This window comes from Lacerta agilis, chromosome 14 (genome assembly GCF_009819535.1).
Source record: "Lacerta agilis isolate rLacAgi1 chromosome 14, rLacAgi1.pri, whole genome shotgun sequence".
NCBI lineage: Eukaryota > Metazoa > Chordata > Lepidosauria > Squamata > Lacertidae > Lacerta > Lacerta agilis.
In genome coordinates this window covers 28,915,482-28,938,901 of record NC_046325.1, presented here as the reverse complement: position 1 = coordinate 28,938,901, position 23,420 = coordinate 28,915,482, and the positions used below count along the sequence as shown (strand labels likewise).

At 45.8% G+C, this 23,420-nt stretch overlaps 1 protein-coding gene across 3 annotated transcripts in view; it reads left to right on the top strand.

Moving 5' to 3' along the window:
* The window catches only part of LOC117058281 (acid-sensing ion channel 2), a 386,757-nt gene extending 368,533 nt beyond the window's left edge, over window positions 1-18,224 (top strand). Inside the window, exons 5-11 of one of the 3 annotated variants that reach the window (XR_004427853.1) lie at window positions 1,693-1,749; window positions 2,443-2,596; window positions 5,536-5,627; window positions 9,743-9,822; window positions 13,759-13,827; window positions 15,517-15,580; window positions 17,943-18,224. Coding sequence is in view for 1 of the 3 variants with exons in the window: in XM_033169345.1 (XP_033025236.1) it covers window positions 1,693-1,749; window positions 2,443-2,596; window positions 5,536-5,627; window positions 9,743-9,822; window positions 13,759-13,827; window positions 15,690-15,791 (554 nt within the window). In the remaining 2 variants the exon portion in view is untranslated. Of the gene's footprint in view, window positions 1-1,692; window positions 1,750-2,442; window positions 2,597-5,535; window positions 5,628-9,742; window positions 9,823-13,758; window positions 13,828-15,516; window positions 15,581-15,689; window positions 16,756-17,942 lie in introns of those variants that run through there. The other 2 variants (XR_004427852.1, XM_033169345.1) reach the window with 2 other exon arrangements.
* The last annotated feature ends 5,196 nt before the right edge of the window (window positions 18,225-23,420 follow it).

The window sequence follows — 23,420 nt, the reverse complement described above, 5'->3', positions numbered from 1 at the left end:
ATTAATGAGTGTGGCCTGCAGTTATACTGTTCTATCACCTTCTGTGCATAACTTACTATAGATATCCAGTGCTGTGTTTCTATCTACTAAGACTCATCTGGGGGAAAAGAAATGTACTGGGTTCAGCATCCTGCCTTTGGGCACTGAGATAAGACAGTAGAAACTGCTGAGATAATGCATATGATGATCACTTAAAAATATGCTATTACACATGGATATTGCTTCCTGTGCCTGTTCCCCATTCACTCCCTCACAAATAACCCTACTCATACTCAACCACTAATTCATGTACCACTCTCTCACACACATAACATTTCGCACATTGCCAAACAGATGGCTACTGATGTGATAGTTCTACCTCCTTCCATCTGGTCCCTTGGTCTAGTGCGCTGATAGATTGCTTAGGAGTTAAAAAAACAAACAAACAAACCCAAACCCAAACAATTTGAATGAAAGTAAACATTCTGTTACACTAAACTGAGAGAAGCCTGCTTTCAATAAATCGAAGCCAAGGCTCTTGCACCCAGGAGCTACAGAACCTTTATTCCTGATAGCGGGAGTCCTCTTTTGGTTTATCAGTTTATTTGACTTTTGGAGGCAAATTGGCAAAATCACTGTTTTGGTGAAAATCTGTGTGCTTTCAGCTGTAAGATCCTATGCCCATTTACCTGGAAGTAAGCCCCATTGAAGTCAATGGGAATGACATCTGAGTAGGCATGCATAGGATCACTCAGTAAACTTGTTATGTCATTTGGTTTTCTCAGATCCTAGTGATAATAATAAATAATAATTTTATTATTTATACCCCATCCATCTGGCTGGGTTTCCCCAGCTGCTCTGGGCAGCTTACAGCATATCTAAAAACATAATTAAACATTAAAAACCTCCAGATACAGGGCTGCCTTCAGGTGTCTTCTAAAAGTTGTGTAATTCTTTATCTCCTTGACATGTGAAAGGAGGGCGTTCCTGGGAGTAGTAACTCTCAGGTCCTAACCAACTATCAAAAACTGGATTTGGTTTCCTGATATATTGTTGTAACTGCTCAGTCTTACTATATTATTCGTATCAGATTTATTACCTGCCCTTCATCAGGCAGGGGCAGGTGGACAGGTCACAACAATTTCTAATTCAAGATTAAAATCAGCCAAAGCAGATTACCATCACAAGAATAGGGGAGACGGGACAACAACCCGAAAACACACATCTCAGATGTGTAAGGCCAGGGTGAAAAAGTGCATCTTCAGCATCTGCTGTATAGTGAAAGCTGTATAGTAAAGGTGTCATATGTACCTATGGAGAGGAAATTCCAAAACCTAGGGGCTGCCATCGAGAATGCCTTCTCCTAGGACCCCCCCCCCCAAAAAAAGACTTCTGAGAGAGATGGAACTACCAAGAGGCCCCCTATGCTGATCTTAACACCTGGGAAGGAGGTGGTCTTTCAGATCTTTGTGACCTAAGTTGTTTGGGGCTTTAAACACTACTGTGAGAACCTTGAATTTGGTCCAGAAATGAACTGGCAGGCAACGAAGCTTTTTCGGTTATACGAGTTCTAAAGGCAACCCCAGCCAGTAATCCTTATTCCAGTCCCTGTAAAGCAAGGACTAGTTTCCTAAACTAGTCAGAAAGAAACTCACTGTTGCAAAGCTTGCATAAATAATGTCCCTGTGTGTTGTTTATTTTCTTTGTGTGCAGGGGATGCTCCGTTCTGCACGCCGGAGCAGTATAAAGAGTGTGCAGAGCCTGCGCTAGGTAAGTTCTGAAGGACAAAGGATTCTCTCACTGTCAGTTTCTCAGAATTATTATTATTCCCCACCACCACCTCCAAGGATCTCATTTCAAGCCAGGAATGCGTTTTCAGGGGCCTGTGTTCTAGTAACAGTGGGATAAAAAGCACAACTTGTCATGGACTTGTTGGACGCAAAGGAAGGGTGGGGGGAACCCTCCGGGAAGAAGGCTCAGAGCCTGGGGATTGGTGGTGGTGGAACGACGGATGAGTGGTCAGAGGGAGAAGACTGGTTGGAGGAGGCGGAGGAAGCTGAAGAGGTAGCAGGGCTTAGTGAGCTTGGGAGAGTCTGTGGCAGAGGAAGGTCAAGAATTAGAGGCAGAAGCTGAAGCAGGAGAGGAGATGAATCCGGCTGGTGAAGAAGCATGCCAAGCACAGGGCTGTCGAAAAGCCCCTTGTGCTGCGGTTCCGAAGCGCCCAGCAGCCACTTGCCGAAGGGACTCTGACAGATGACTTGTCCTGCCCACGTGTCAAGAGTTGGCCTGTGAGAAGGGGAACAGACAGCAATTTGGCCCATTGGGTCTAAAAGGTTCCCCCACACCAGCCTAGAATGCACCCTTGATGATGACAAGCAAAGCAAAAACTCCCCTTACGCTTGCATCTCTGAGCTGGTAGTTCCACAGATAACCCATCTATCTGGTCTCCACTTTGCCTTGCAGTGGTTCTTGGTGAAAAGGACAGCAGTTATTGTGTGTGCCAAATGCCATGCAATTTGACGCGCTACAACAAGGAACTCTCCATGGTGAAGATCCCCAGCAAGACCTCGGCCAAGTACCTTGAAAAAAAGTTCAACAAGTCAGAGAAATACATATCGTAAGTAGGCCCATTCCGGTCGGGGCTAGAATGATGCTACACAGCCCAATGAGAGGCTCTTGCTTGTGGTGTCCCAACACACAGGGTTGTAGCCAGTGTTAGTCCTACTCAGAGTAGACCCGTTGAAGCTAATGGACGTGACTGCCTTGCGTCCAGTAATTTTAATGGGTCTCCTCCACATGGAACTCCATGTACATGATGATTGATTCCCAGGCCTCAACTAGGTCAGTCTCTAGGCTGTCGGGTTTGGAAAGTCAGGGAGCTGGCTGCCCATCCACTCCAGTGGCCCAGGCAGGGTGCCTAGTCAAAGGCTGGCAGTAGTCAAGATCCAACGTAGCAACAGAAGGGTCCGGAAGCAGTTGCATTGTCTTTTTTTGTTATTTTTTTTTTTTAATATAAACATACAACAAAAACAAATTCAAAATCCAAATATCAAAATTACTCTGAATCTCCTACCTTCCCCCCATCCCTTCCACAGGTCCTATTGATAATATTTTCAATTGCATATCAATACTTCTCCGATTTTTTGTCTTTCTAAATTATCCATACATTCCGTTACATTACAAGTGTGGTTAAAATCCTGCCATTGTCTTAACCTGCTTACAATGATCTCGTATATAAATTATAAACATTTCCCATTCTTTTTTAAAGTTCTTGTCTTCTTGATTTCTGAGTTTCCCAGTTAGTTTTGCCGTTTCGGCATAGTCCATCAACTTGGTTTGCCATTCTTCTCTGGTCGGGGTTGTCTCTTCCTTCCATCTCTGGGCTAGTAGTATCCGTGTGGCCATTGTCGCGTACATGAGCAGTCTTTTCTGGTCCTTTGGAATCTCGGTACCTATAATTCCTAATAAGAAAGCTTCTGGTGAAGCAGTTGCATTGTCAAAAGGCAGGCGGAGGCCACAATATTCAAGGCAACGACGAGGCAAGCGGCACAGAAGCTAAGTGCAGTCGTTACACTCGGAGCAAGTTGCTGAGGCTGAGGAGCTAGCTCTGAGCTCTGAGCTTCTTCAGGTGTGGTCTGCTCAGCCAGCCAACTGGATGCTGGTATTGCATGCTCACCATAGGGACTGAGCGCCAATGGCACTGACATCTGGGAGTTCTAGAGCTACACACACACCTACATGCATGTTGCCCCCCTGGAATTGTGCCCTGTTAGTTTATCATGGGGCAGATGAGCAGCCGGAGAGTGGAAGGGAGAATACTGCCAACCTTAGGTGGCCTAAAGAGAAATCTGCACTATGGCTGTGTACATGCCATACACTTAAAGCACATCCTTACCACAAAGAATTCTGGGAACTGTAGTCTGTTCAGGGTGCTGGGAATTGTAGCTCTGTGAGGGGTAAATGACAGTTTCCAGGATTCTTGGGCAGGGTGGGGAGAGAGGGGTTAAATGTATGGTGTGTCCTAGCTGCGAGCAACTGGTGTCTCCCGACTCAAACTAGTTAGACAAGGGGCAGAAAACGGAAACCAAGATATTCGTAGGATTGGAACACTTTCCTTATGAGAAAAGACTTGGAAATTGGGAGTGAGCTGGAGGAGTCAGTGTAGTGGCGGGGGATGGACGGACCCATGAATACATTTTGGCGGTGGGGTGCTTGACAGGGGCTTACAAAATTATGCAAGGTGTGGAGAAAATTTAGAGAGAAACATTTCTCCTAATAGATTGTCAGGACAGGTCTGTTTTGGGTTTTTTTTTAAGGTGTGTTCTAAACCACAGAGCCTAGGGCTTGCCGATCGGAAAGTCGGCGGTTTGAATCCCCGCGACGGGGTGAGCTCCCGTTGCTCGGTCCCAGCTCCTGCCAACCTAGCAGTTCGAAAGCACATCAAAGTGCAAGTAGATAAATAGTTACTGCTCCGGCGGGAAGGTAAACGGCTTTTCCGTGCGCTGCTCTGGTTTCGCCAGAAGCGGCTTAGTCATGCTGGCCACATGACCCAGAAAACTGTCTGCAGACAAACGTCGGCTCCCTCAGCCAGTAAAGCAAGATGAGCGCCGCAACCCCAGATTCGTTCGTGACTGAACTTAACTGTCAGGGGTCTTTTACCTTTACCTTTTTTACCGCTTCACAAAACACACATCTTTCTTTTTGGGACACGCTGCCGTGAGATCTCTGTAGACTTTATGTTATTATTTATTAAATTTGTATACCACCCTTCATCCATAGATCTCAGGGCAGTTCACAAGCATAAAAATACAAGATAAAAAAAGAGTAATAAAAAGACCCAAAGAACTACAACCCGCAAACCATATTGGATCAATTTGCGGAGGAGGAGAGGTCTGTCAGGAGCTAAAAGTCACGACGGCCATATGGATCCTTCTGTTTCAGAGATACTGCAACACTGAATTCCAGTGGGTGGGTGGAAGGAAGGAAGGAAGCAAACAGCTGAGGGGTGTTATTGCCTTCAAGCTCTGCTTGGAAGACTTCTAGAAGTGCCTGGTTGGCTGCTGTGGAAAAAAGGATTATAGAGGGACCTCTGGTCAGATCTGGTGGGGCTCTTGTGTATGTTAACGTCTCTGGAATATTTGGTGCCTTGGTTTTCAAGTCCCGAAGGAGCTGGCAGCGTAGCAGCTTACAAGCAGCTTATGTTTTTAATGAACCGAATATTGTTATTTATTTTTGGGTGGGCGGTGGGGAAGAGCCTTGAGGATGGAGGAGGTGTAAGTAAAAGCAGTACGCTGCGGTTGTCTAGAAGCCGCAAGGCGCAATGACAGACTCCCTACCGATTACATAATATCTCTTTCCCTTGGGATGGCCTGACCCCCTGCTCAGGCATAACACATCCCTCAGGCTACCCATTTGGAATATGAGTTTTCTCTCATCGCCGCTCACTCAAAAACGTGCCATGGCAGCAGAAAGCTTATTTGTTTTCACGGATGCAGCTCCTTCCTTTTGATTCTGTCTCTTGGCTGCCCGTGTTGTTTTGTTTTGTTTTCTCCTCAGGGAGAATATTCTTGTGCTCGATATATTCTTCGAAGCCCTCAACTATGAGACCATTGAGCAGAAGAAAGCATATGAAGTGGCAGCTTTACTTGGTAAGTAAGAATCCTGTGTGTGTGTGTGTGTGTGGTGTAAAATGAATGGAATTTGGGGGTTTTGGCCCAGCTCCCTTCCAGTGGTGGTGGGCAATTTGAGGCAGAGAGGAAATGAGGTTAACGGTGGCAGGGAGATCACCCAGCAACTAGTCACAATGGCTATATCCTACCTCCAGGGTCAAAGGCACTCTTCCTCTGAATGCCAATTGCAGGCATGTCCACAGCATGCTTAGAAGAATAACGTTGCCAACCTCAACAAGGAGCAGCTGAGAGCATGGGTTGCAAGGCCAATCAGTTTTGTGTAAATCTCCTCCTTTGTGTGCAAAGCGCTGTTCTCTCTCTGTTTCCCATCAGCAGAGCCAGTGTGGTGTAGTGGTTAAGAGCAGTAGACTTGTAATCTGGTGAATCCGGTTCATGTCTCCGCTCCTCCACATGCAGCTGCTGGGTGACCTTGGGCTACTCACACTTCTTTGAAGTCTCTCAGCCCCACTCATCTCACAGAGTGTTTGTTGTGGGGGAGGAAGGGAAAGGAGAATGTTAGCCGCTTTGAGACTCCTTCGGGTAGTGATAAAGTGGGATATCAAATCCAAACTCTTCTTCTTCTCCCCCCCCCCCATTACACATGCAAGACCCTTTACCCAGAGAGATGCAGTCCCGTGCTGCTTCCCGTCGCCACCTGAGTTATCACCTCCCTATGTGGCATCTATATTCTGCCACTGGTGGCGTACTGTGTGATTTAGCATTGAGTCATCCTATATCCTGTATGCTCTGCTGTGGTAGCCTTCGATTTGCAGGTTTCCATCTTTCCATTCTCTCATCAAAGTCAACGGGAGGGAAACGCTTTGTGCCATGTCCGTGGACTGGTGTAAAGTTGGGCTGTTGATGTGGCCTGCCCATGGATCAAAAGGTTTATAGGGCCCAACATATATGGGCGTCTCCTTTTGCCGCACAAGGCCCCAGGTTCAATCCCTGGTCAGTGTGGACAAATGGTCTGATTCTGTATAAGACAGCTTCCTGTGTTTCCTTGTGCCACCCAAGCCCTGTTTCAGTCACTCTGCTGGCATATCTTTGCCAGTAGAACAGCTCCAGCAATGTTGTTTACTGCCAGCCTACCTGGCATGTTCCACCAGAGGTGTAGCTGTCATGACAGTGGCTTAGCTGCTGTTTTTCCAGCATAGTGAGGCTTCTACCCAATCCTATGTGTCATTCTCCTCACACTCTGCCAACAAATCTTTAGTGTGTAGAATTACCACCAGTAATTAGAAATATTTAAAAAGGTGAAAAATGTATATCTGAAAGCAAGCTAGGACAATTTAAATTAGAGTTTATTTCCTCCACGTATGCCTGGTTGTTAATTTCCATTCGGCTGTAGACCAGTAGCCTCAGTTTGTCTCCTGCTCCCGCCCCTACCCTGTCGACAGGAGTTTGCCTTTCTATCCATCACAATGAAGAATTATTGGCTCGCCTGACTTGTCAAAGTCAGAATCCAGCCCGTCTGTTATTTAGATGAAAGGAAGGAGAGTTTAATGTCTGTCTGTTTGTCTCAAGGCCTTTGTAAGCAGCATTTAAGCATATACCCTGTTGTCATGGAGATGTAAGCCTTTTCTTTCTTTCTGAACAATAAGCAGAGAGATTCTTACCAGTTTATATAGAGAACAACTATGATTTTTACTGGCAGGGAAAGGATAATCTGTTCAATAACATATTCATCCCTAGATGCTTCATGGACGTTGAACAAGAACCTGAATCAGAGTAGCAGAAGTAAGCAAATATAACAATTGCATTTTTAAAAAAATGCCAATAGAAGAGAGACTCCAGATTTGCAAGAGCACAATAACTATGAGGCAGGTTGCAACTTCAAAAGGAATTTGATCCTTGTATCATCTTCATAGATGGCATATAACAGTACACAGCAGGGACTTCTTGGTGATGGCACCAGGTCTATGGCACTCCCTTCCCAGTGCTGCTCCAATGGCCTCTCTAATGTAAATTGTGGTTTTAATTTTTTTATGCTGTATTTTATAAACATTGTTTTCCACCCTAGGATCTCTATGAAGAAGGATTGGATACAAGAAATATAATTATTATAATCAATAATCATTAATAACAATAGCAACAGCTGTGGGAGATTGCAAATACTCTGAGGTATAGGCTAAAAGTTCCCAAGAACCAAGGAATCAGAGAGGTAGGGCAGATAGCAAATAGCAACAGAATTAAAGCTATAAACCTGTGTATGATTTCCTGGAAATAAACTCTGTTGAATTCAGTAAGAGGTACTTACCAACCAGCAGTCTGGTGCTACAGCTGAAATGGCCAATGCCATTTTAAGTTGCATTTAAATTAGCATCAGAAAGCTGTGAGAGGAAGAAGGCACCTCACGGGTGCTTAACATGTTTACTGACAGTATGAAAGGAAACTCCAGGCAGAGGGTAGGTTTTGGGAGAAGTTGATAACTCTTCTCTAAGCAGCTCAGCCATCAGAACTGAGTGAAGGGTAGGGGTGCTTTAGCTTACAGGAGTGACAGTCCATATCACCCTCAGTGGCGCGAGCGGCTGGCACCCCTTCCATGCAGCAGCAGCAACTTTTAAGGCTGCAGCGCGCAAGCAGCAGCACAGACAGGCGTCGGGCGGCGGCTTGGGAGTGGGGGGGTGTCACCCTCCCCCCAGGCTGGCACCCGGGGCGCTCCGCCCCCATCACCCCTCCTCGGTACGCCACTGATCACCCTTGCCAAATCTAATTTTATCTGAGAGGGTGGGTGCGGCCTGCTGGCTTAGGGACAGTGGGTGGTGAGTGCAGTGGCAGTGCTGACCTGATTGCACCAGTGCACTTGCCCTGTGCCGACCTCCCCACCAACTCTCAGTGGCAGCAGTAACTCATCTGCTGGGGGATCAGGTAATCGCCACCACCTCACTATGATATCCACTACTATCAAAACTGAGCTGGGAAGCCTCATTCAAATTTCACCTCAACCACAAACATAGCTTCTGCATCAGGACTTCCCACCCACCCACCGAACACACACAGAGTGGTCATTCTTTACTCATTCACTTTTCATGGAGGATACAGGTGCCCCTGTCATTCTGCTGCATTCTGGTGTTTTCTGTGTGGTCCTCAGATTTTCCCCACCCCCCAAGACCAGAGTTTTAGTGGAGGGATTTGGGCTGTGTGTGTGTGTGTGATAATAAAGCACAATTGTAGAATTTCCCCTTTTAGTGTGGACAGATGAAGTGCTACTGAGAGTCTTTAAAGTGCTGCTGTGCTTTTAATTAGACACTTCCTGTGTGCAGGTGGAACCCATTTTATTACTTCCTGATGAGTGTGAATGGAGGTTAGCCATCAATGGTGTACTAATTCCTCCTTGAGTAACCTCTCCTACTTGTTCCATCATCAGTTTATGTTTCCACAGTACTGGCAATGGGGAAGATTTAATTGCCAGATTTCTTGAAATAAGTTTATTTCACTGTAAAAGAAAGGGAGAGAGAGGAAGGGTTCTTGAACTGTAATAGGCAACTTGTATTGCTCTGCTGATCACATACAGCCAGGAGCCCAAGATCCCAGGAGTGATGCTAGTTTTGACCAATTCAGAGGCTACTGCCTGCTAACCACAGGAGCTGATACTGCAAATGCCCTTCTGTTTGGTGCCTAAAGAGGACTCTGAGGCCCAAGTACACACAGTTCCCAGTAGCTCCCTGAGACAACACCACACAAGACCTTTAAAGCATTTTCAAAGCACACACCTGCCTTCCTCCAAAAAAGAATTACGTTAAATGCATTTAAAAAAAAAAAGGATGCTGGGAACCATAGCTCTATGAGGAGGAAACTACAGTTCCCAGGATTTTGTGGGGAACTGCTTTGAACATGCTTTGGTGCCTGCAAAGCCTGGTTTTGTGATAGTGGCAAAGCCCAGCCAATCCACATTCTGCAAAGCTTTTGCTGGAAACCAGGGAAGCCTGTTGCTCCTGAACCGGACAGCTTGAAGGAGGGTAGCATGTTTTGCCCCAAAAGCTGGTGAGCACAGATCCGCAATAGGTCCAAACTGTGTTATTCTCTACACACCCTTAAATAGTGTGTGGATAAAACGCCTGCTTTGGTTTCCTTTCCCTTTTCTTCTGCAGGTGATATTGGAGGTCAGATGGGCCTATTTATTGGTGCTAGTATCCTCACCATTCTGGAAATATTTGACTACATCTATGAGGTAAGTTGTGGCCCTCCCTCTGTTGTGGTGACTTATGTAACCCTAGCATCCAGGTGCTGTGCACCTTAGCAGGATGAAAGAGAGGACGTGGGCCCCCATCCATTGACAGTTGCCATCCAGCCCCTCCTCTCTGACCCCATCAGGCGCCCAGATACTTAAGCTTCCTTTGGCTCACTTGTATTTTCTTTTTCTTTTGAAGCTGCCTTGAGGGTTTTTTCTGGCTAACAAAAAGAGAGAACAGCTTGTAAACGTAATAAATGACTGGGGTGAAGTGCCCCATTTCATTCTCTCTGCCTCTCCTGGCCTTTGATTCCCTCCCAGCTGTCTACAAAATGCATTCCCTGAATTCCCCAGCCTTCTCCTTCCAAGACAAAATGCATTTGAAATTCTGATGTCTGCATTTCTTGGGATTTCCTGAATGCAGGTTTGGAAAACTTGAAGCACAAAATCCAAACCCACATTTCAGGTTTCTGCCATAAACTCAGAAATGGTGAACCAGGTTAGAGAAGTGTAAAGCCTGGGTCTTGTGTGCTACCAAGACCAAATTGTGTAATAAATCTGGGCTGCAGGACAATAGCCCCCAAACTTAAATTAGGCTCCCTCAAATGTCAGATTTACAATTTTTTAAAAATTGTATGACCCAAATAGATGTGCTGTTTAAATGCATATTTGCATTATGCATATTTGCATGTTTTATTAAATGCAAATATGAGCCTCCATGTGTGTGGGGTGTGTGTGATAATTATCAGGACTGCAATAGGCGTGATGGGGAGATTTAACCCTTTCTTCCCCTACCACAGCCCTAATGGAAAATGCTTCTTCAAAGCTGCTATTTGTATTGGAAGGAACTCCCACCTCCACCCCCTGGTCCCAGTCTTATAGCAAAGATAATAAGATAATAAGAAAGCACAGCTGCCACCAATGGGGGGATTTTTGGCCAATGAAAATAGCAGCTTCAGTGAACAATTTCCCTTTGGATCACAACAGGAGAGAAGAGGGATATGGACCCCCCCCCCCCACTGTAGTTGTTTTATCTTTGTTTTAATTTAAAAAAAAATGGGGGGGGAGAGAAAGTGAGCATAATAAGAGTACTTTTAATTTGTATATCGCTTTTCTATATAACTATATGCAAGGCAGTTTACAAGCTGAAGAAACAGCAAAGAACGCACACCTTATAACAATCTGATCCAATACAAAAAAGTTGTGATAAAAATATAACTTTAAAATAAACAACTTATATCAAATAAAGGAATATCCAATAACCTATTAGAATTTAATAATACATATTGAAATTAAATAAGGCCTACCCTGCTGTGCCGCAACTCCAAATACAGGGAACTGCATGTAGATAAATTTGGGCATGCAGGATCACCTGCGAGGCCCCTGTCTTAAAATACGCTCTGCCCAGCTACCTTTGCTGTGTGCTAGTTCTGTCAGAGCCACTTAGCCAGGGGCCTCGTTCAGCTCAGCTGGATGCCAGCTCATGAGTTCGGCACGTGCGGCTAGGTGCTCTGGAAGAAGCAGGCCTCTCTCTTAAAGCAGCTTTTTCCGAGGGGTGGATTGGGAACAGCAGCGGCTGGTGCTCATTGGGACTGGTAGGGTCAGCCAGCAGTAGGAGGAGGAGCCAGGCAGGGCCAACAAATTCTAGTTTTGTCCCCATTACCCTCCCTGTTGAGTTCTACAAGGGCAACAGGGAGACTATGGAGGAGGAAGAGGACTCTGACAGCCAGGGACAGCATCTGGACTAGGTGTAAATAAGTAGGCAGATAAGAGGGGTCTGCCTCTTCTTCACTGGAGGTTTTTTAATAGCATTTGGGTGGACATCTGACAGGGATTCTTTAGCTGTGATTCCTACCCTGCAGGGGGGCTGGACTGGGTGAATCCTTGGGGTCCCTTCCAACTGCACAGTTCTGTGATTTTGGGGGGGGGGCACACTGAGGCTGGTGGGGTAGTGCCCCAGTTGCCCTAATAGAGCAGCTTTCACAGATGCTAAAGATAGAAGCAGGCATGCTTCATGGAAGCTTCTCTCACACATGCACACCAACAGCAACCATCCTTTTCCTTCTCTTCCCCCAGGGACCCTAATTTTAAGTGTAAAACTGCTGGCTACGTTTTGGGATTCCTTTCGGGTCGAGCGAGTGTCAAAACCTAAAGTAAAACACGCCAAATATGAGCTCTGCAACCACCATGCATGCCACCTTTCAGCTCCTCCAGCGCTTGCTTCCCAGTTCCCCAGGCAGTCAGGTCTGGGTAGCCATTGTCGTGCCACAGAACGTGGATTATGGTCCTTCTGCACACAGCTTGGTGCCCTCCACTGCTGTCTGATAACCTGTCTTCTGTAAAAAATAAAAATAAAAAATGGGGCAAGTGTCTAGTCCTGATGTTGATGGGAAAATGAGAAAGGCATTTACTCAGAGTTGTTAGCAACTGAGAAAAGGGTTGCTTTCACAGTAGGGACCTTTCAGCTGGAAGCATAATTGAAACAGTTAAAACAGCCCTGCATTCCTTATAAAAATCCTGCAACAGTCTCTTTTATTAGTAGCTCCCTCCTTGCCCCTTTCTTTTAAAATGGCTTCTACCTCTCTGCTTCTGCCCCTTTAATTAAACTTTTCCTGTTCACTCATATGACTGAATTCCTGAATCATCTTTTGATTAGCTGGTTCCTGTCCCCTTTCAAGTGAGGGGATCTGCTTTACTGCTTTCTTATTTGCAGCTTGTGTGTGTAATTGCAATTATAAAACAAGGGGAGAAATAAAAGTGAAATTGCTCTGGCTGTTAAGAAGAAACCTATCATTAATGCCCTTCTGCCCCTCTCCCCCCCAAAAGGGAACAAGAACCGGCTATTGAAGTGGTGAATGTCAACCATGTGAGTAAACAGAAAGCCGCTAATTAAAGGGGCAGAAGCAGCTTTAACATGTAAAGGGGGAGATTAAAGGGACATACACCCTGAGAAGCCTCAATGACATTTTGCCAGTCCCTCCTGAGAAAGTTGGCACTGCAACTGGTTTTTTTTTTAACAAAAAAAATACAGTTCCCCAAATGAGGTCTAGAAACAGATGCTGGAATGAAATGGGTTGGCAATCTAGATTCTACATAAAATTAAGCAAAAGAATGGCATCCACTCTTTAATTCAAAGGCCTGTGTGGCAACAAGGTTGGAAGGGAAAACCAACCTTCTCCTTACCGTGATGACCCTGCACCTTCTCATCTCTCTTCCTTTCTCTCCCATGTCTACAATTTCTAAAGCATAGATCAGATTCCTGTGGTTTCACTCCATGCCTCACTTTTGAAAATTTGCTTCTAGTGCCAGAGCTACTCCTCTTAGAGGTGATGCAAGTTTTACAGTGCTGACAGCATTGAACAATGGGGTTAATGTGGCCTCTGAATTCCTTCCCTCCTCAGGCACCCACTGCTTAATTCAGCAAAAGTTATTCCATCTCCCATCCATAGTGGCCACTTGTAAAAAATACCACCAGATATTTATCAGTGGTCCTCTGACCTGGAACATGTGCTCCTGAGAAGGCAAAGAAAGGGGGGCAAGCTTGCTCATTCCAGCACACATGCTGGGGTCTTAGAAACCGTAGCAAATCAGCAAAATTTCAGCACCCGGGGGGGGGGGGGTGTAGAAAGAGAGTCATCTAAAAAAAATAAAGTAGAAGGAGATATAGGCTGGAAGTATATATGTAGCACAGGGGTGTTTTTGATCTCACCTCCTTGATAAGTTTATTGGGTGGCCATTGGTGAGCAACTACTTTTTCAGCCTCAGTTCCATATCCGCAATATGACATGAACTATCTGCGTGGACTAGCAGAAGCAGGATAAATCATTAGTCTCATATAAAGCAAACAGGACCAGTTTCCCTGCATCTGCAGATGGTTGGGCTCTGCCAAGGTTCTGTTGGGACTAAGAGCTTCCCCTTTTCTCCCATTTCTTTTAGCTGATCAAGGAGAAGTTGTTAGATCTTCTTGGCCAGGAAGAGGAGGAAGGAAGCCACGATGAGAATGTGGTAAGTAAGCATGAGATTTCCTGGGCCTAAAGCAGGTGTAGGGTATACAAGAAGCCATTGCAAACCAGACTGGTTCATTACCCTGCAATGCTCACTTTCCATGGGTGGGTAAGAACTGAAGCTGTGATTCATTTCTGCAATATGAGGCATTTGAGGCTCGAGTTTACCTGACACGGACTCATTGGTCCTGATGGGGTTTTAAAAGTTTGTCGGCTTTCAAGAAAAGTAAAGAGCAAAAGCTTTGAGGTATTTCAGGTCCTTGTGAGCTCAAACAAACAGACAGACAGACAGACACATCCATCATGCTGTGTCAAGAGCAAAATAGTTGTTAGCCACAGAAATAAAAGATAGATTAGACCTTTTAAGGGACACACTGGAGGATGGGACTGTTTGCATCAGAGCCCTGTGTGCATTGTTTATTTAGATTGTTATTATTTTAGACCCTTCCCACAATTCAAAAGAATCTTGGTTTGTTGACATTTTTTAAAAAGCAGATGATAGCTAAATACATGTGTTTGTGCGTATGGATTTTATATCATCACCTACCTCAAGGCAGGTCCCAATATAGTAAATCAATCAATCAATCAATCAATCAATCAATCACAGACATGATCCAGCCAGAGTTAAGCACATATTTCTATGGAGTGTTAAGAACTATGTTCTTAAATCCATCCCACTGAAATCAGTGGGTCTTTAAATCTGCAATCCTGTACATATTAGCTGACAATAAGACCCACAGAACAAAGTGGAACTTAACCCTGGAATAAACATTCTTTGGCTTCTTATTGCACAACACTTAAACTTGGATGGTGTTCCATATTTTTATAGATTCTCCGCTCCCTCAGATTTAAAATTTTGCCAGTGATTCAGTTCGAGCTGTCAGGTTTAAAGCAGAATCCTGAACATGTTTACCCAGTGTGAGATATTTCTGAGTTCAGTAAGACTTACTTGCATATTTTCAGATTGTAGCTGTTGAAACCCCCAAAGACATTTGCTTTTCCAAATTTGACACCACACAAACGCCCACACAAAATGCACATTTCAAAACTGATTGTTTCAGATTTCAAAGCATGATGGTTTCAAGGTGCAAACGTCAAGACTCACAAGCTGATTACTTTGAGGTTCTGTTCATTTTAATGGAGAAATTGAAAGAAGTGCTTAACTCACCTCTAGTGGAATGAACAGGCTTTAAGCATGTTTGTGACTCGTGGCCAATATTAATGTACATTTTGACACTAATAGTATGATATTTGTTGCAGACACAAACAAACAAATACATTTATACATATACAACACACACAAACACGACACACACACACATGGTTGCCATGACCATTACCGCTAGATTTGTTTTTTGGGTTTTGACTGCCTTCCTGAAAGCCACAGTGCTGCTTTGGAATCTCAGGATTCAGTGTTTGAAAATCACAAGTGCAGCTGTTTCATCTAAAGTGGAAGCTAATCTTACATAAGCTCCCTCCGCTCCAAGTTTCTTTTCCTAATCTGCATCAGTTCTAGGTGCCTTAATAGTATGAGGAATTGGATCCTCCCAGCCCCCAGGGCAGATACTAAAATAAAACCTTGCATTTGTATATCGCTTCTCAGTCGGGTCCAAGCACTTCCCATGCATTGTCTCAGCAGTCCTTACAATGCCCCTGGAAGGTAGGCCAATGTGTTATCCCCATATTGCAGATGGAGAGCTGAGACTGAAGGAAGAATTGGTTGCCTAAGGCCACCTAGTGAGTTCATGAGTGAGGTGAGATTTGAACAAAGCCCTTCTACGCTTACTTTAGCCCCTACACTGCACACCATGCTTCCTTTCTTTCTCTCTCTCTCTTTCTCTTTCTCTTTCTCTCCTTCCCCAGAGCACATGTGAGCCCTTGCCAAACCACTCCGATCCCATCAGCCACACTGTGACGGTCCCCCTCCAGACGACCCTGGGCACGCTGGATGAGATTGCGTGCTGACAGCAGCCCCTCGGCACCATGGATATCCAGATGGCAGAAACTCTTATCCCCCCCACCCCCAGAAGCCAGGGAATCTTGCTCAGGTTCGCCGCACAGGGTGGGTTGGGGTGTGGACGACCACGGAGGAATTTGCTATGCATCCAACTCTTCTCTTTCTCTTCTTGCCAAAATCCAGCGAGAGGCGCTTTGGACTCAGTCATGTCCCTCTGTCCACGTAGGGAGGGGAGGAGGAGGAGGAGGAGGGTGTGCGAAGGGGCAGGGCAGGGTCGTCTTCGCTAGCGGACGCCGCGTCTCAGTTTTTTGTGGTTTTATTTTTTGAACTGTACAAATCCGACAACCAAGGAACCATCATTTCATAAACTGCCAATGACTGTACAAAAGAAGCCTGCATGCCAGTCTTTTTGATGGCAATATCTCCCCCACTTTCTTCTTTCTTTACAAGCCGTGTCTTAACAGCTGTTACTTTTTTTTCCACGACAAAAGAGGAGGCCATGGCAGAAGACATCCCCTACCCCTCCCCTTCTGTCCCGTCCCCCCCCGCCCAAGAGTTCACAATTACATGACACCACAGGCTGAGTTAGGAACAATCAAAGGCCTGGCCGACTTTCGAAAAGCCACTGTTCCTTTTGTCTTCGTCTCAATCTGTGAAAGGGTCTCGGAGCCCTGCTTGAGATCCTTTATTTGGACCCGGCCACTGGCCACCAAGGTGAACAGGCTCAGCTGCAAAATGACTCCCCTCATCTTACCGCTGCAGACTGCCCCCCTACCCCCCTACACACAGGCACCCACAAACACACCAGCCCCGTTGGCACTCGTAAGCCACAGCTACCGTCTTGTTCAGAATGGTGTGTAATACAACATGTGTGTCTCAGGATTGAGGGTGGGCGTGGGGGAGGCTGTGTTCAATCGACATTCTGACCTACCCTGCTTCCTCATTCTATTAAAGGTGGTCTTGTGGAAGGGGCCAGTTTGTGCTGCATCTGTTTATTTGCACCGTCGCGGATGTTTGACCGGAGCTTGGAACCTGCAGAAAGGGGGAGGGGTGCAGACATTCTTTGTTTTTCTTAATACCAAAAAGAGAAGCATGGTCCTCTGTTCAGACTATTAGTCAAAATGCTCTTAACATTTTAATTGGGTTTAATCCATTGCTGACCAAGTGAGCAGTCCTACACTTGGACGCAGTGGCCTGCTTTGTTCCTGTTTCATAGAACTAGAGAGTTGGAAGGGACCACGAGGGTCATCTAGTCGAAGCCCCTGCAATGCAGGAATCTTTTGCCCAACGTTGGGCATGAACCTGAGATTAAGTGTCTCGTGCTCTACCTGCCAACTGAACTACCTGCAGTCGTAGCTACATTGCTTAGTTTCGTTTAGCTAAGTTGTAGTTTGTTGGAATGTCCAGACCCAGTCCAGCAAACTCACCAGGGTTTGTTTTCTGATAAGAAACTGCCATGGTTTGTTGTTGGCTTGCAAACCATGGCCTGTTTTAACAGTAGCTTGACTTTTCGTCTTGACCCATTAACGCTGCATAACTGTGGTTTGTTTCGCCACTGCATTGCAGATACTTGCCAAAATACAGGGGCACTAGGCAATAGTGTCTGGAAAATAAACCACAGTTTGTATCAACAAGCTGTGGCCTGTTTGCTTGTCTGTGGGATCATGTGGTTTCTTGAAATCATGTGATTTCTTCCATGGCTGAAACAAACCATGGCTTAGTGTTATGTGTTAACACAACCAGTCAAACCACCACACCAACCATTGTTTAGGAATGGCATCATTTGGCTGTGTGATATCTTAGTGTGTTGATCAGTGTCATTTTCCTTACTGAACTTTGATGGCATCCAGTGTCACAGCATCCCTTCTAAATGTGTGATGTTTTGATTAACTCTGTGGTCCCATGAGCTCTTGCTTCTGAAGTTTTTTGTGAGCATTCCAATCTGATGTCTTTGAACAAAAAACAGAACATGATAGGATTTGCTGTGGAAAGACAGCATCCAATTTCAACCCAAACAATAGTTCAACACACACACACACACACACACACACACACACACACACATTAAAGCTCCTTTTCTGGCTTCCATTAGAAGTTTGAATTTCAGTAAGAAAGCAACACAGTAATGCAGGAAACCCCTTTTTTCCTTTTCCTTTTAGGTCAGTTGTTTAGGAGGGAATGTCTGGACAAAATGAAAACTGCTTGCCTCTCATGTTGCTTAAGCTAGAAAGTCTACAGATAATGTGCCATTGTGGGACAAGGTGTGCTAGCACATTATAAATACTCATTGGAAGATGCACAATGTATCAGGGAGCAGTTCCAGGAATAAAATGCTATTTGATCTATTTCCAAAGAGACCTCTGGCCTGAACAGCTTTTACGGATTGTGGGGGAAGGATTGCAGCAGGAAGCAGCTAAGGTGGGTAGATTGTCTACAGTTAATTTCCTAGTAAATATGACACATATTCCTCATAGAGTGCCCAGAAGAATATGGGGAAAGTGGAAGAGAAGGGATTTTGTGCATTGTGCCTAACCAGCTGTGGAAAGAGCAAGCTTCTCTAATGCAGTTAATTTAACAATTGCAAAAGGGCTAGTAAGGAAATGAACAGTGCAATTCCATCCCTGTCTACTCAAAAGCCCCACTGAGTTCAATGAGGCTCTCTCCCCTATACAAGGGAATAGGATTTGCAGCCTAAGTGGATAGCATTTCTGTATCTAGTCAGTCTTTTTTCAAGCTACAATTAGCTTCCAGGTCTTAAGCCCTAAATCTCAGTAAAACATGCCCAAGAACTACACACAACATGCCTTACAGAGTGTCCTGCAGCTTCAGCAAAGCTGAAACACCCTTTCACCAAGAATGCTCCCCACCACCTCCATTTATTTATTTGAAAACTCTGTAAATACTACTTTATGTTTTAAAGCTGTGTGCAACACAAAACAGTGAAGCGCAATCAAAACAATAGATCCGTATAAAGACACAAAGCAAAGCAGGAATACATATGCAATCCCAGCTGATGGGCTGTGTTGTGTGCAAGTAAGCACATGCCTGTATGAACAAAACATATTTCCAGCACGTGGCGAAAATGTAGTACGTCTTTCTCATGCCTCGTCTCCCTGGGGGAGGCTGTTCCAAAGGGTAGGTGTGTCATTTCTGGAAAAGGCCTCTTACAAGTGGATTCAAAGTGGAACATTGACGCTGTGGTGCCACCAAGAGGACTTCATCTGCTTATCTCCATTGAAGGTACAGGTATGTAGGATTTTGCCAAAGAGTGATGAATTGCCATTTCTTGCTCCTTTTAAAAAAACCCGGATGCAACATAGCAATATATAATGAAGAACCTCTGCACATATAAGTGCTTTTCCCTTGTGGCTATGCAACTGCACTTGGAATTATTATTGAATTTATATACTGCCCTATACCCACAGGCCTCGAGGCAGTTCACAGATTAAAAGCATCAGGAGTTACTTCCTTTGGCAGATGTGTTCCGCGTATACCTGTGTCCTGGTGCCTGCCTTATTTTATATTGCATTTTTTGCATTTATTGTTCTCTGCCTTTACTGTTGACATTCACATTTATACATCCAAATTTTTATTATTATCATTTCACCCTGTCTAAAACAATGAATATATAACAAAAAGAAACCCTAAAATTATTTAATTGCACCTAACATGCGTATGATCCTGTACATTTGAGTTCCAATACATAAGAAAAGTGCTCCACTCATCATTGAGTATGTCATCAACCTTCCCTCCCTGACCTAGACAAAACGAGTTAAATTGATCATAACACGCTATATCCCAGATACTCATTAGCCACTGTATCTTTTTTTCCTTTCCTATTTATAACTAACAGGCATTCTATCAGCATTCACCTTTAATCCTATTCCAAAATTGCATGGGAGCTGCTGATCTCACTTGACAAAAAAAGTACAACTTGAGGGCCTAAGGAAAGGGTGCCTCCCCAAACCGTACCCACCTGACATGTGGCATCAGGTGGGTGGATCGGCTACAAGACTCAAGTTCCTCACGGGGAGCTTTCTCTCATAGCCATCCATTCCAAAAGCAAGGCTGAAATCCTCACCCATCAGTTGATGCACAATGGAGAAGTCAGTTGTGCAGCTGATCCCCGCAGAAAGCATCTTCGCCAGTTCTATGCTCAGCATTTTACTGCTTTACAGAGCCTCTTGGACTGCAGTTCCCATGTGCCCGACAATCCGCTAGCGGTTGGTGCTGTATAGAGGGCTTTTGACAGGTGGGTTGCCCACCTCACCTGTCAAAAGTGGGGGCAGATCTGCCTGGCCAGAAAGGTTCCTCGCCCCTGGTCAAAGGGAAGATTATAATTATGTCATTTTCTCTATGTTAGGAATTAATTAGGGATTTATTAGATGCAGAACTTTTGGAGATTAATTACTGTATCTTTTGGCACGCCCGATAAATTTAGTTTGCATCTGCTCTAATTGCATTGCAGTGCCGAATATGTGTCATAGATTTTGAGATAGGCTCAACTTAGTCTTCATGGGGTGATGTGCCATCTAAATCAGGGGTGGCTAACTTGTTATCCCATGGACTGCAAAAAGATCAAACTTATCCATCCTTAAAGAAATCAGCCCTGAGTGCTCACTGGAAAGGCAGATCCTGAAGCTGAGGCTCCAGTACTTTGGCCACCTCATGAGAAGAGAAGACTCCCTGGAAAAGATCCTGATGTTGGGGAAGATGGAGGGCACAAGGAGAAGGAGGCAACCGAGGACGAGATGGTTGGACAGTGTGTGGTGTGAATCTGCCTATTTCAGGGGTCCCCAAACTAAGGTCCGTGGGCTGGATAAGGCCCGAGGGACTTGTTTATCCGGCCTGCGGTGACCCCTGCCACCCACTGCTGCCACCCGTTCTTACTGGTGCTGCACTGTGCGGCTGCCCACTTCCGGGTCGGAGGAGCACCGGAAATAGCTTGTGCACATGCGCAAAGGTTATTTCCGGTGCACATCTGGGTCAGAGGAGCCCTGTGCAAATGCACACAATCTATTTCCGGTGCTCCTCCGACACGGAAGTGCACCGGAAATAGCGTGTGCACACGCGTATGGGCACGCGCTCCCCCGCCCTCCGGCCCGCTGCATGATCGGCGCTGGAGACACCGGCCTAAGGTGTGGTAAGTTTGCTGACCCCTGGCCTATTTCATGGTAGGACTGGCTGTGTGTTTCTGTGCCCAGTGTGTTTCCAATGGCCACGCATGATCTAAGGCTCCCACTTGCCTCCCCCTCCCTCTGCCAGCCTCTTGCTGCGTCTTTCAAGAGGCTTTAGGCTTCAAGGAAGCTGTGAGGTCCAGCTAATCGGCTCGCTCTTTTGTGACACTGATGTATGGGACATCATAAAGCAAACGAAGTACCATTGGGGCTGGATTAATCTCCTGCCCCTTTTCAACAACAGGACCCATCTCTGTGCCCAATCATTCAACGTTACAAGGACATTTTTCTCTGTCTCAGGGAGACATTTCATTTTCAGAGAAGACAAAGTAACTCTCTAGGTAAGTTACAAGCCCGCCGTAGGGGTTGTGAGGTTTCTTGGTCTGGTTCCAGAGCCTAGGGTGAGTGAGTGGGTGGGTGGATTGATTAACTCTTTGTAAAGCTTTCCTGTTGAGACAAGCCTTTCAGGAATTGGTGGCCAGAACAGGTGACTCCGTTCACCTCCCCTTGGCAGCAAAGGATTTAATGCCCTAATGCCTAATAACCTGTAGCCATCCCAATGGTGATGGACTCCAGCTCCCATCATCCCTGACCATTGAGCCACACTGCTTGAGACTGAGGGAAGTTGGAGTCCAGCTACATCTGGTGCACCACAGATTCCTCACTTCTGCCCTAGGTTCTCCAACCTGGGGTGGGGTGTGTGTCTCTCAAGTCATTGACTGCAGTGGCAACCGGGGAGCCTCCTTTCTCCCTAATATTTATTTATTTATTATTTATTCCGTTTATATCCCACCTTTTCTCCAGTGAGCTCAAGGTAGGGTGCGTGGTTCTCCTCTCATCATTTACTCCTCGTGACAACCCTGTGAGTCAACTTAGGCAGAGAGGCTGTGACTGGGCCAAAGTCACCCAGTGAGCTTCATGGCCATGTCAAGATTTGAACCCTGGCCTCCCCTCACCTTTCTCTGACACTCTATAACCACCACACTAGCTCTCAGGTGCTGGGAGCTGGCAGGCAGGCTCTTGAGGTGGAGAGGCTCGATTCCTGTCCTTTAGATCAGTATGGAGAGCCATGGTGGGGCACTGTTTTCAACCTGAGGGCCACATTCCCTTCAGGAAGGCAGACACATGCCAGCAGCGTGTGGGGTCAGAGGCTAAAATGGGCAGGTTCCTTTTGTACCTTGAGCTTCTCCAGGTAGGGCCCAGAGGGACCCCGGAGAGCTGCCGCTAGCCTGTGTATGTAGACCCCTGGTCATCAGCTGATGGCCTAATCGAAGGTTGGTCACAACAGGAGCAATACCGCCCTGAAAGTATATGGTGGAAGATGAAGAAATTGGTCCCCAAATGCTGTTTGGGTTAAAAGTGAGCCCTGGGTCTGAAAAGGTTGAATATACATGTAGACAATAATGAGCTAGGTAGGCCAATGGTCTGACTTGGTACGAGGCAACTTCCTGTGTTCCTATGATGCTCTTGGTATGTTTGAAAGGCCGAACAATCCCAACCTGGAATTTTAAAAAGAAAATGACTTAGGCCTACAAATCAAAAGCTTACAGCTCCCCCTGGTGGTCCAGAACAATTTGTACAGGCAATTTTAGCTTTTTTCATAGAATTACAGAGTTGGTGGGTACCCCAAAGGGTCATCTAATCCAACCCCCTGCAATGTAGGAATATTTTGCCCAACGTGGGGCTCAAACCTACAACCCTGAGATTAAGAGTAACGTGCTCTACCAATTGAGCTATCCACAGTTTTGGATTAGGATGATCTGCTTCTTCTCCCCATATTATTATTTTTATACTTGTCAGCAGCTATCACAATGCTTTTGCCTGGGTTCTTGTTGTGGGGTGAGCCTCTTAGGTTGGAAAGGTGGGATCACTACATGACCTGGAAGTGAGCAGAGTGAGATGGAAGGTGGTGATGTGTGGACACCTTGCTCATACTGGGAACTCTGAAGCAGAAGGAAGAGCTTCTTAGTCCATCTCCTTCAAATCAAAGGCTTAGAGAGCATCTAGGTAGGTCACTTCACCAGGTAAGCAGATGGTGCAACAGGGGAAGAAGAAGGTGTAGCCATAATGGTACCCTTTAGACCAGGCATAGGCAACCTCTGCCCTCCAGATGTTTTTGGCCTACAACTCCCATGATCCCTAGCTAACCGGACCAGTGGAGAGGGGTGGTGGGAATTGTAGTCCCAAAACATCTGGAGGGCCGAGGTTGCCTATGCCTGCTTTAGACTGTGATTCCTATAATCTGTGACCATTGAGGTTGGTGGGAGGTGGAGTCCAGCAATATCTGGAGGGCACCATTTTAGCCCCTTCTGCCATAGGATGTAGTAAACAGAGCCTCCAGCTCATGGCCCTGCACAAGTCCCAGCTGGGGCCTGCAAGACAGTTTTCCCCCAGACCATGCCCACCTGCCCCACCCCTGACATGTGACGTCAGGTGTGGCGCAGGTAGAGATCAGGCTCA